The sequence below is a fragment of the Megalopta genalis genome, chromosome 2, assembly GCF_051020955.1.
Source record: "Megalopta genalis isolate 19385.01 chromosome 2, iyMegGena1_principal, whole genome shotgun sequence".
NCBI lineage: Eukaryota > Metazoa > Arthropoda > Insecta > Hymenoptera > Halictidae > Megalopta > Megalopta genalis.
The window spans coordinates 32,381,349-32,394,574 of record NC_135014.1 but is presented as its reverse complement, the minus strand read 5'-3'; the positions used below and the strand labels follow the sequence as shown (position 1 = coordinate 32,394,574).

At 47.0% G+C, this 13,226-nt stretch overlaps 1 protein-coding gene across 3 annotated transcripts in view; it reads right to left on the bottom strand.

Annotated features, from left to right (window-relative positions):
- Positions 1–13,226, bottom strand: part of E75 (ecdysone-induced protein 75) — a 255,527-nt gene that overhangs the window by 91,876 nt on the left and 150,425 nt on the right. Inside the window, exon 1 of one of the 3 annotated variants that reach the window (XM_076519171.1) lies at positions 9,887–10,061. The exons of the other annotated variants lie outside the window; for them this stretch is intronic. Coding sequence (XP_076375286.1) covers positions 9,887–10,046 — 160 coding nt within the window. The 5' untranslated portion in view covers positions 10,047–10,061. Of the gene's footprint in view, positions 1–9,886; positions 10,062–13,226 lie in introns of those variants that run through there. 3 annotated transcript variants of the gene reach the window in all.

Sequence of the window (13,226 nt, the reverse complement as noted above, 5' to 3'; positions counted from 1 at the left end):
CAATATTGTTTAAACAACGCAGCTTAGGGAATATTTTTTAAATTGTTTCACACGCTATCTCGTTCATCTGACATTGCACAGTTGCATCTATTAAGCGCTGCACAAGCTTGTTAATCCTTTTTCATAGACTGCCTTGAAGAGATCGTAAAATATGTGATCACATCACCGCCAACGCTATGAACACGCGATTACAATAAGAATTGCTTACGGAAATACATACATACATACATACGTACGTACATATCAGATCATCTCGTAAGTAGCCTACTGCTAATCTTTACGCAAAGCGAAATTAATTTGCCAAATTAATTAACAGAAGTTATCTGGAGATAGATCCTCATAATAATTGTAATAAATTGAAGAAAACGTAAGAGCGTTCTTAACCTCTTGTTCTCATAGTTTAATACTCTTTACCCAGCCATTGTTATCGCTAGACCGCGAATCTTTGTTCGCTTATGCTAACAATGAATATGTTAAATACACAATAACCAAAACTGTAGACGAATTAAAAAATACTATTATAAAATAATAATAAATAATAATATAATATAATAAATAATACTATTATATTAAATACTATTATAAAAATACTATTATAAATAAATAACAATAATAACCTTTCGTTCGAAGCGAACGAAAGACGAAGCAATCCTTCTCGAAATCGATGCAAGGCAGTTTCAATTTTGCGATAAAAAACCGCGGTCTGGTTCACCGCGAGCGCAAAAAGATCCTAAAGCAACGCTGCCGCCAGTGTTTCGCCGGCGTTCGCGTTTCTGCGCGCCGTCACGATGACCAGACGCGAGAAGTTAGAGGACGCATGAAATCGCGAATTAAACAAACGACCGACTCGCTCGAAAGGCGACCACCGGCCATCGGTTGAGTGGGTCACCCGCATCAATCAGAGCCGCGTCTAGCCAAAACAACCGCGCGAAAATCGCGGCGCAGGAGGCGAGGGGCCGCCGACCAGGAAACACCGGGGCCCCGAAGTAGAACGTAAACGAGCCGGGGCCAACGACCGGCTTCGTCACCGGGCGACCTGAAATTTCATTAAGGGCGCCGAGGCATTGCGCAAGCGATTAGGATCGTCACGGTTGTTTACCGACGCGGCGTCGGGCCCGGTGAACGGGACGAAAGTCCGACGATCGCCGGCCGTTCTTCTGTATCGGGTCTAGGGGAGCGCCCGTGGAAAATTTCCACTGTGCTCGTCGCCGCGGACGCGTCCGTCTCCTTCTCTGAATTCCTTTTTCGTCGACGCCCTTCGAGAAAACTGGTAGCATAAAGACGTACAACTCGCGGCGGCAATGGCCGGCCAGGGGAATTAATGGGCGACGTTAGGTGCCGACATGAGATATTCACTCGCCGGCTGTCCTGTTAAGGCAGCATCCCGCTTACTGCAGCGAATCGTTCCGCCGTATCCGTTGTTGTCGGGCTCCATTGTGCACGGTCGTTTAGATTCCAGGCGTCCGACGACGTCCAATCTTCCAAGTTCATAATCGCTTTGGAACTTGCAAATTATTCGTCTTCTGCGATTCGTGTCTTTGGGCTGCGCTTCATCGTGACGAAGGGTTTAATTCGTATATAAATAAATATAATATTATATATAATATTATATATTATGTATAAAGCAAGTAAATAAATGAATGGATAGATAAATAATACATAAATAAGTAAATAAGTAGATAAACACATAAATAAATACGTAGATAGGTAAATACATAAATACGTAAATAGACAAATAAATACATAAAAACATAAAGATGTAAACAAATAAATAAATACGCAGATAGATAAATACATAAATAAGTAAATAAACAGATAAATACGTAAGTGGATAAATAAATAGATAAACGCATAAATATGTAAATAAATAAATAAATACGTAGATAGATAAAGACATAAATACATAAATAAGTAAATAAATAGATAAATACGTAAATTGATAAATAAATAAATACGTTAACAGATAAATAAATAAATACGTAAATAAATTAATTATCTTTTTAGAGGTTCAGTCACCCCGCAAGTTAAACATTTTTCGTAATCTTGATTAACAGGAGTATGTCTGCATATCTGCAGTTTATTCACCAAATTTACTAACCCCGGCAAGGCGGTGGCTGGGTCAATTTTGACCTGAGGCATCTAAATCGTTCGCTAAGTTACTCAATTTCCAAGAATTGCATAAAATCGTACCAACGAAAACAAGGATCTCCGAAAGACAAATTGCTGAACAAATTCTCCTCGCATTGTGATCATCCTCGACATTTGCGTGGATCCGCTGTCCAAGGGTCAAAGGTTCGCAGAATAGGCGAGGCCCGTGTCTCAGTTCTAGTATCGCGGAGGCTGCCACGCATCTCCGTTTGATCGACGACGTCGGCACAGTTGCGCGTCTCGGTAGGAGTACCGGCACCGAAGCAGCGAAATCAAATCGCGAGGAGGAAACGATTAATCACGCGGGATTGCGCGACGGGCAATGTCGACGGACGTGTCGTGGGTCGGTGTCGTTTGCCGGCCAGCTCGTAGAATCGAGGCAGATTCGAGCGCGGATCGGATAGGTGGACGATCGAAAATAATCGCCGAGTGTCGCAAGCCGTTCTGGTCCGGCGCGGAAAGGAAGGCCGACGGGGTCGTAGGCACATGGCCTATTCGAGATATCGACGGACCGTCGCATCGATCGATCGCGCGATCTATCGACGCTTCTGGGACATCTTCCTCGCGGCCGGTTACACAACGGCCCACGATTCGCCACTTTCGATTTCCGTTTACGAAACGGCCGTTCCAGCCGCGGATCCACGGTCGGTGTCATTAAGACGTTCGACGGTGACCCAACGCAGGTAGTAAAAGAGATCGAGCCGCGAGATATTTCACGGCGGGCCGGGCCGTTAAAAAGGTGCCGGCCGACTCGGACATCGGCCGGGGAAGATTCGAAAGCTCGCGGCCGCGTCGTAAATCTCGAGACCGGGACGGGGCGAAAGGGGCCGCGAAAGGGGAGGCGCTAAGGGGAGGCGGCGAGCGGTCGCGTGGGCCGGAGAAGCGATATCGGCGGGTCCTCGTACGGTCCCCACGTAACGTTCTGCTCGCTGATATAAGCGAGCACCCAGCGGCGTCTCTAACGCGTGAAAGTAAGAGCTGTCGGTGTGCGCCGGCCTTGATTCGGCTGGGGTTACCGTCCGACATCCAGGACGGCCGAGGCCCGTTTGACGTTGCTCAATAACAAGCCGGGTATATATCGTAAAAGCGGCCGCCTCGCGAGCCTTCGTGACGAAATTCCAGTTACCGGCTCTTTAGCGCCAGCCTTCGCGCGTTTAGAAGGGGACTCGCTCGAGATATCCCGGCCTCCTCTGCTCTCGCATTTTTTTTTTCCCCCCCGCCCGACTGGTTGACAACCGCTCGGACGTCTTCGCGGGGCCTTAGGCGAGCCGCGATCGCCGCGGATGGCTTCGTTTTGAGGTCAAGGGACCGCGGGACCCGGGCCAACCAGTGAAAGTGACCGCGCTAGGTCCCATTCGGCCGAGGCGGACCGACCTCAGCCGCGAGCATCTCTCGGCCACCAGATGCGCGGACTCGCGCGGTTAGGCATAGACGGTCTCGTTTCGAGGTCAAGAGACAGCCGGGCCGTGGCCGATCGGTGAAAGTGTGCCGGTCGCGATCGGCTTGCTTCTGGCGTCCAGATCGGCACCCTGGGCGCGATCGCGCCCTTTCGGGCAGTCTTCGCGGCTCCCCGATCGGCCGCGAACGGATCCGCGACGGTCTCGTTTCGCTGTCGCCGAAAGCGTCCCTTCGATTCGCCAGCTAACCGGGCCTTTAATTAGGCTCGCGAAGGTCCCTAGGAGCGTGTAAAGGGATATCGTAGAATGCCCGAAGGATTTTGTAATTAGCCAGGAATTCATTCCACCTGTGACCGCAAATACCTCGACCGCAATCTCCGGTGGTTTATCGATACGTATAATGATTAAGAAATTGTACGCGAGTTATTCAATCGCCGTGATTCATCGCCGCGATACGTAAATCGATATAACAAAGAAGTGAACCGATTAGCGGTGCCCGAAAGAAGAAAAAAAAAGAAACAGATCGGCCGGGTCAAGGATCCCGCGATCGAGGGTCGAGATCCAAGATCTGTCCGCTTGATTTATCCGTTCGGGAATCGTGGTAGGTGGGAAAGACGCGTGTTTCCCCCGTCTCCCCTGTCCCCTCGCCGACTCGAGGGTTCGAGATAATTCGAACGAGCCTAAACGACGCTATCGGGGATCCCCGGCGTCGACGGCGTGACCCACTGAACGCTCCTCTATCTGCAGGCAGATATGACATAACTCACCGGAGGATGAGTCAGCTCACGAGTCTTCGAACGCGGCGGGAATTTCGAGGAGGGAGAGAAAGAAGCCGCCGCGGCGGGAAAGAAATGTCGTCGGAAACGCGACGAGGTCAGACCTGCTTTCTCCGAGGAGGAGCAGTCGGCAGCAGGTAGCAGCGATCGAGAGTAAAAGCGACGAGAGAGAGAGAGAGAGAGAGAGAGAGAGAAAGAGAGAGAGAGAGCCGGTTGGCGCGAGCGAGAGAAAGACGACCGGGGAGAAAGGTGAAAGCACTCTCACCTCGGCTCGCAGCCGCGCAGATCTTTTCGGTTTTTATGCGGTGCTCCTCGGAGAATACGATTCGCCCGGCGCCTCGGGGACTTCGTCCCAGTTACGTCGAGCCAACGGCGCGGCGTCCCGACGCGATTCATCATCCTGATCGAGAGTCCTGTCTCCCGGCTTGTGCACGCGCCAGCACGTGACGCGTCCAAAGCATCCGCAAGAAACTGGCTTCCCTGAATTCCGCTCGCACCCGAGAATTTCGCAATCAGCCCTCGAATCGCCGCCCGAACTCATTAGTTTACCCGTGACACCTTGCGCCACCTCGGCTCCCTTCGGGACCTTCGATCCGCCGGCTGATCTCTTACGAGCTGTAGCGTCTTCGAACGAACGGCGGCGACGAACGTTCGCCGGCGAAACACGTCTCCGGATTATATCCTTGACTTTCATCTCGAAACTCGATCGTCCAGGGAATCCTTGACACGCCAATTAGTTGTAGATCCATTGATCCAACATCTTCGCTGAAGGATATTTCGATCTCTCCGCCCGGAGAGTCCTTGACACAGCAACTTCAGCGTCACATCTTTCGTTTGGGCATCTTGCCTAAACGATGCGCGGTTTCGTTTCTCCAGAAGATCCCAGCCGGAGCAACAGGTTCGACGAAACCTTTGATTTCGGAACGTTGATGAAAGATGGCGAATATTTGGGTCTGTTTGGTCGAAGAGTTCTTATCGCGGAAACTGATTGTAGATCGTTCGAAGGGGCATCTTTGCTAAAGGACGTTTGGATACGGCAACTGATCGTAGACTTCCGATGGTACATTTCTGCCAAAAACTACAGAAATGTCTCTCTAATTGACGCTCAGATTGTGCACAAAAATGGACAATTTGGGAGGAGGAGATACGATTATCTGAGCCCTGCAGCTCGTTCTTCTAGTTGTTGATAATTTGTATTCGAAGAATCGTATCTCCACATTCCAAATTGCCCATTTTTGTGGACAATCTAAGCGTTACTTAGGGAGACATTTTCATTTGCCTATGGAGTCTTTACCATAACGATTAAATGGGGATTCCTGCAGTCTTTAACCGTTGACAGAAGACAGCGAATCTTCGCTAGAAATATCTGGATTCGTCGGTAGACTCATGGATGACACAAAAACAGGAACCAATTAGCGACACGCGTTCTTATGAGGATCGATCGTCGAATCGAATCAAATTCGTAACTATAAAAACGAACCGCAAGTCTCGAACAATCGTATCTCCACTTCCCAAATCGTCCACTTTTGCGGACAATCTGAGCGTCAATTAGAGAGACATTTTCATTCCCCTATGCAGTCTTTAGCATAGCGACTAAACGGGGATTCCTGCAATTTTTAACCGTTGACAGAAGACAGTGAATCTTCGCTAGAAATATCTGGATTCGTCGGTAGACTCGTGGATGACACCAGGAACCAATTGGCGTTCCTCCCGAGGATCGATCGTCGAATCGAATCAGTCGTCGAACCCGTCGCGTATCAAAGTATCAACATGCACCGTTAGAAGAAAAGAGCGCGGCGGGAACGGGCGGCCGAACGTCGCGGGGCGATGGCACGACGTCGAGTCGCGTCGCGTCGCGTCGGATCGTCGCGAACGGTGCCTCGGAATCGTAACGAGCGCCTGCGATGGGAGTCCCGGAAGTCGCGTCATTTTGAGCACATTATGTGGGACGCGGAGCAGCGAGTTTTGAATAGCGAAGCGAAGGGATAAAGAGACCTCGATAGCGGGCGTAGACCTCGCGAGCGGTTGTTGTAGTCGTAGAACAACGGCCCTGAGCCTTTGTGAAGCGTTGCGAAACACACAAGAGCCAGGCCGCCGCTGGTGCACGCTCGTATCTATTATTACGTGGATTTTTTATTTTTCGCCGGACTCTCAGGGCCGCGGCGACTGTAGCCTTCCATCGGGATCAGATGTCCGGCTCGCGCCTACACACCTGAGCGGCTCGATTAAAATGGGATTAAACGGCGAGCTGCGTAACGATCTCGTCAATGTCGCGGGGACAAGTCCCACCGCGGAATGGGACAGCGGCTCGCGTTCCTTTTCTAACGTCGTCTCTACGATCCTCGAAGACCTTCGGTCTCTCTCGGCCCTCCGGCTACGGCGAAGGGTTGAGAAACATGCCGCGCAGCGCGGCTTTATAATTAGACCGCGGATCTTTATGCGAAATAAGAGCGTGGTGCAACCGTCGCAAGAAACAGAAACTGCGTAAACGATTATTTCGGTTTCGAAGCGTTTGAATTCGTTGCAAGCGACACGGTCGAGTTATTAGATTTTTGTAGTTGCGTCGGTGTTTCGTGTCTCGTTCATTCGTTCTTGTTAAACATTCATCGAATTCGCAGTCTTTTTGTAATTGTTCGAGAGCATAAATTATTATATGAAACACTGAACCGTGTTAAATACTTTTGTTATTAATATCGAGGGCTAATTTTCGAGTAGGTTTTGGAATTAATTTTTATTACGATACATTCGAATATACTGAATGTTAATAAGATTTTTAGAATAAACAAGAGTTAAGCTGATAGTTATTATATTAATAATAAATTTTAACCGTCTAGTCTCAGTTTTGTCAGAAGTCTATGGCAACCATAATTTCCCTTGTTCGTCAATATGTTTATATCCAATATGTAATATTGATTATATTGATGTTAATATAAATATACAAAGTAATATGTAATAATATTGTATAATGTATCGTATATTAGTAGTAATTTTGTAATAATATATTATAAAATATATTACTAATAACCCCGTAGGCGATTTCATAGCTAGATAAGTTTATATCCAATATATAATATTGATTATATTGATATTAATATAAATATCCAAAATAATAATAATATTGTAATAATATTGTATAATATATTGTACATGTAATAGTAATTTTATAATAACATTACAAAATATATTGCTAATAACTCCGTAGGGGGTTTCATAGCTCGACAAGTTTGCATCCAACATAAAATATTGATTATATTGATATTAATATAAATATCCAAAATAATAATAATATTGTAATAATATTATATAATATATTGTACATGTAATAGTAATTTCATAACAACATATTACAAAATATATTGCCAACAACCCGGTATGGGGTTTCAAAGCTCGACAAGCTTGCATCCAATATATAATATTGATTGTATTGATATTAATATAAATATCCAAAATAATAATAATACTGTAATAATATTGTATAATATATTGTACATGTAATAGTAATTTTATAACAACATGTTACAACATATTGCCAACAACCCCGTAGGGGATTTCATAGCTCGACAAGTTTGCATCCAATATATAATATCGACCACATTGACATTAATATAAATATCCAAAGTAACATATAATAACATCGTATAACATATCGTACACGCAATAGTAATTTTACACTAACATACCACAAAATATATTATTAAACAACCCCGTGGGAGGTTTCACAGCTTAATAAATAAAGAAACAAAAATTGCTCGTTCGCGAGATTGCACCGCAGACGCGAGCAACCGCGAGAGCGCAGATTTTCTCAGAATGGACAGCCGGGCAGGTGCTAATTAGCCGATCGTAGGGGCCGAAAGAAGCATCGCGGGCGAAGGCCCGGCGTGCCGATCGTGGCCGTCGCTCAACAGGACTCGGGTTTGGCTCCTGCCAGATAAATGCTTTTATGTAATGCTGCCAGGGCTCTAGTCTGGATAAAGAGACGTAAACCGTTGCGCAATGACCCCGTTGGGCGTTTCGGCCGGCCGGGCGGCGTTGGGAAATCCGTCGTGCCGTTAAAAATGTGGGCCATCGGCACATTCTCGTTCCACGAAAACACGCGGCGGTCTGCAAGATCGGACACACGCGCGCGCCTCTCGCGACCCTGTTCGCCGGCGGCGTCGTCCGTCGGCCTATCGATTTCGATTAGCTTCCGTTGCTAAAGGATTGACTGACTTGTTGAGCCATCGACGAAGGCGCCGCGAGCAAAGGCCGCGTCGTCCGAGTCCTCGAACCGCCCCGGTTCGGTACACTTCGACGCGGCCGGCCGTTCGAGTTGCACGAACGGCCCGCACTGCCCGGCCGGGTCCAAGCGTGGCTACGACATTGCTGGGGTAGCTGAGATGCCCGAGAGCGATTACGCGAGCGGGCGGCCGGGCGGCCGAGCCGCCTAATTGCCCGCCGCACGGACGACCGAAGCCGGCCGGCTCGAATTCCTCGGGTACCGAGCGCTCGAAATTCGCGCAACTTCGGGTCGAATCGGGCGGCCGATCGGACGGACCAGAGTCCCAGAAATCAGCGTGTTGCCCGGAGCGAGGAGGATCCGGCGGGGGAGGGGGGCCGTTACGAAGATCGCTTCCGTCACGGCAGTCCCGGGGGTCATTTTCCTGGGTAAAGCCGGTGAACTTGAGAAACGCCGATGGATAAACGGCGAACGGTGAATCGCGGGCGCCGGCAGCGCCATCGGACAGCGTTTCGTGGAAGTTGTTCGGCAAGTACGCATCGGTTCGCCGACGCTAGGTGGCAGGTAGACTGGCCGTGGCAGCGGGCAATGTCAATGTCAATGAGCACGTGAGCCCCGCTCGAGGAAAAATCGATACGGCTCGGTGGTGTATACCTTTTCCCGGCGAAAGGGGCTGAATGCATACGCGAAACGATCCCGGGAATATCCGAGGGATCAGCAGCGACGCGATCAAACGCGTCTATTTTAGGTCCTCCTCGCTTCCTGCTCCGGCCGCTCCCGTGGGCACCCGCGGCTCGCCGTTTATTTTTCAATAACAGCGACGTCCCCGACGGCCTTGATCGCGCCACAAAGATTCCACGGCGTCGGTCGATCCGGATGATGCACCCTCGGCAACGTATCTCGTCGACGACGAGGCCCGCGAGCCTCGTCGGAGCGGGCCTCGCGTTGGATAAGGCCGCGCGCACCGCGTCTCCTTCGGCGGATCCTTTCGCGGCGATGCCTGCGCAGCTGTTAGCATTTTACACGATTGCACAATGTAATCTAGACACCGCTGCGACGTCCCATGATGTCACGCGAGGCTCGGCGAAGGCTCGCGGAGCCTCCGGTGACATCGTTCGCTCCTGAAGATTCCAGGCCCCGAAGAATCTGCTGCCGAAGCAGTCGCGAGCGTGCACAGCCAACTCGGGAAACAACAAGTTGTATATCCCATAGGCGCGACACGTCTACGGTCCTCCTCCCCATCGATCTATTCTCGTCGGATTCGCCTCGATGACGGCTCGACGAGGACGCCGAGGACGCCGAGAGAACGCGACAACCGTGAGACGATTGAAAGGAAATCAAAGACGAACCTTTGACGGGCTGTTGACGCCTCTCGGGATTCTGCGTTTCTGGGATCGCGATGGTCGCCTCGCACACGTCTATGGGGTAGAGGCCGCCGCCGCCGGGGTTCATGCTGTGATCGACGATCTCGATTTTGATCGGATCATCGCGCGCCACGATCGCTGACATACCCGCACTAATGACAACGTGTCGGACACTGTTGGCGCTAATGGTAGGCAGCGCGTACTCGAGGGTTGATGTCCATGAATGGGGCGGAGGGGTGGCCGACGGGTGGCCGAGCTGCCGTTTGCGCAAGCGTCGCCCGTACCCACGCGATTCCGGCTGTTCTAAGTGACCCTTCTTGGAAAGATACGTGTGCTCTTTTCTGACCGCTTCTTCCTGCGTAGGACTAATGACGCACGGGGCCCCGTTTGTTCAAGCATTTTTATGATCCAGCTTTCACAAGGGTGAAAATGCAGAGGCCGCTCGTCCGAGTAGACGGCTAATGTTTTACGATCGCCGGCCGGGACACCTAATGCCGACCATAATCGCGATCCATTTCAAACGTGAAAGTCGGGAACGTCGACGTCGACGTTCTTTACCGCGGCTCTGATCGTTTCGGGCGATTCTTGGCGCTGAATTCGAGCGCTGATAGCGCTCATAGCGCTAATAGTAATGATAGTAACAGCTAATTAACATTTTGACGCTTGATCTATCGTGTCTTGCTAATTTTAACCTATTACCGCAATTCGAAAATACAGAAAAAAATTAAATTGAGGTCATTAGTTTTAATCTGAAGTTTACAATGATTTAAAACAAATTAACTTAATTAAATTAATAGTACATTAAAAGTATATTAAATTAATATAGTATATTATATATATATATAAATTAATACTATACTTATTAATTAAATTAATTCTCACTATTTCAATGCCTGTGTTTTATTTAGAAGTTGCAGTTTTTAAAAGAAAGAAATTTGAAAAAGTGAAACTTCAAAATTGAAACTTTTCAATTTTAATTTGATGAAACGAAATGCTTCAATTTTATAAGTTCTGTAATTTCTACGGTTATTAGAGCGGAAGTCAAAGCGTTAATCGTCGATAGCATGAAGCATAAAGTCTCCGTGTTTTCGAACGAAATATTTATTATTAGGCTGACCAAATATTTTACTTTCGAAAGAATCACGATAAATGGTGGACGCGAATATTCGGCAGATTTGATTTGCCGCGTTGGCAGAGTATGCCATTTTTAATCTCGCCACCTGGGTAAACGGCGTCAAGCTTTAACCTGAAACTTGACTTTGATGCAGAGCCGCCTATTTATACAACAGCCGCGAGCCGAGCTGATTTTGCGTGAGATTCGAGGCAATCGTTTAATCTGCGATCAGCGTACAAGTTACTTACGGGTTGACAGGGTGGGCTCGACAATAGGATGAGGATCGACTTACCTGTAACAGAAAAAAACGTAGAAGGTTAGCAACGAAAAATCCATTAGCCGGTAACATTTGTAATCGCCGTCAATTTTGCCGGAGCGCTATTATCTGATACGCGAATAAGCCACCCTCGTTTCGCTGTTTCAGTTTCCCCGTTGTTGCATAATCGCGCATTTTTATCCGCGTTCGCGAGCGGAGCTCGAAAAATAGATTCGCGAGAAGAAGTTAAAGATTAACGAATTAAACAAAATTACGAGGCTTGCACGAAAACATTAATTTCACGATTGTTCCGAAGTTGAACAATTTTTCTTACATGATAAATTGCAATTTTATTTTGCATAAATTTTATTCTAGCCAATTTTATTATAGCTCTAGCTTAAGAGCTATATGTAGAGAGCTACTTATAAAGCTAGCTTAAGGGATGATAATAAAAAAACGAATTTATGGAAGGGTCAAGAAAATTTATTGCACCTTGGAAACCGGCGAATTTTGAAAATCATTCATTATGAAACTTTCTATTACGATAGAAATTGCCGGTGAGTCGTTTGCCCTTTCACTGGGTCCGAGTTTCCATCGACCCACCAACCCTTCGTCCCTATACCTGGCACGATCCCGGCGGTCAGATATGCGAACCCCTATCCTATTCTTGCTCGGACCCGAGCATTTAAAGCTCCCGCGCATTCCAGCGGCACGGAAACGGTCCTCCCGGTATCTATTACGCGATAACGTTATCAGGAGGAATTTGCACATCCCGATACCGACTCACGAGTCGCGAATTTCCTGTCGTACCGACTAATGGCCCGGGATTCGCAAAAGGATTGTGGCGCCTCGCCGCGGAGCGCGTCGGAACCGTTTCGCAATTGTCGTTCGCGTGCGAAACCTGCCGCGAGTTGAAAGACCCCTATCGTTCCGTATCATCATCCCCCAATTTTTTCGCCGTGCACTCTACACTCGCGTCTTTAAATTACATTTTCAACCGAAGTTTGCCAATTACGACGAGCTAGCTGAAATTTTTAATTGCTTCGACAGCTGATTAAAACTTCCTCGCTAATTACTTTCTCCGAATTTCACTTCGGTCTCATAGAAATCGTTTTATCTTCTTTTTTCTCTGTTCGTAGAAGTTCTGTTTTTTTTTCTTCACTCGCAATCAGCGAATGAAGCGACTTTTTAGCACGCTCGCGAAATGAAATTTTTTTTTTTAAATCGTACAACTTTCTGAACGACGGAATAGATTGTTCTATTGGGATTACAATGATTTATTAGTACGATTGTTATTGTAATATCGAATGAAGAAGCTTTTCAATCAATTTTTCATATATGTGTTGTATAAATGTCTGCGTAATTTCGACAATTTTAAAGAGAAAAAGTCGGAAACGAGTCATTGCGATCCATTCGGTAGTTCTGGTGTTAATAAACATATGTATAAGACTTTGCGACAATGTTTAAAAATGTCAGAAATAGTAATATCGATGCAATCATTTATCAACAGGATTTTTTAACATTGTCTAATTATTTTCTTCATATACTAAAATATTCATTTCTTTACGAACTAAATATTCGAAAACTAAACATTCAAATTAAATATTCAAGCACACCAGAGATTTAGATTAAACATTCAAACTAGACGTTCAAGCTAAACATTTAAACTAAACATTTAGACTAAACATTCAAGCTAAATATTTAGACTGAATATTCAAGCTAAACGTTTAGACTTAATTCGCCTCATTAAAATCTTGCTCATAATTTCTAAAATGCCATAATTTCAAGCTTAACCCTTGCAGTGCCAAATTGCAATTGCGATAGAAAACGACGACGTACCATCGTCTCGATCTACAGCAATATCTCCTTAACTGACGCTCAGGTTGCTCAAAAAACTGGACAATTGGGAAAGAGGTTTGGGAAGAGCTGTTTTCATAGCTACGAATTATCAACAA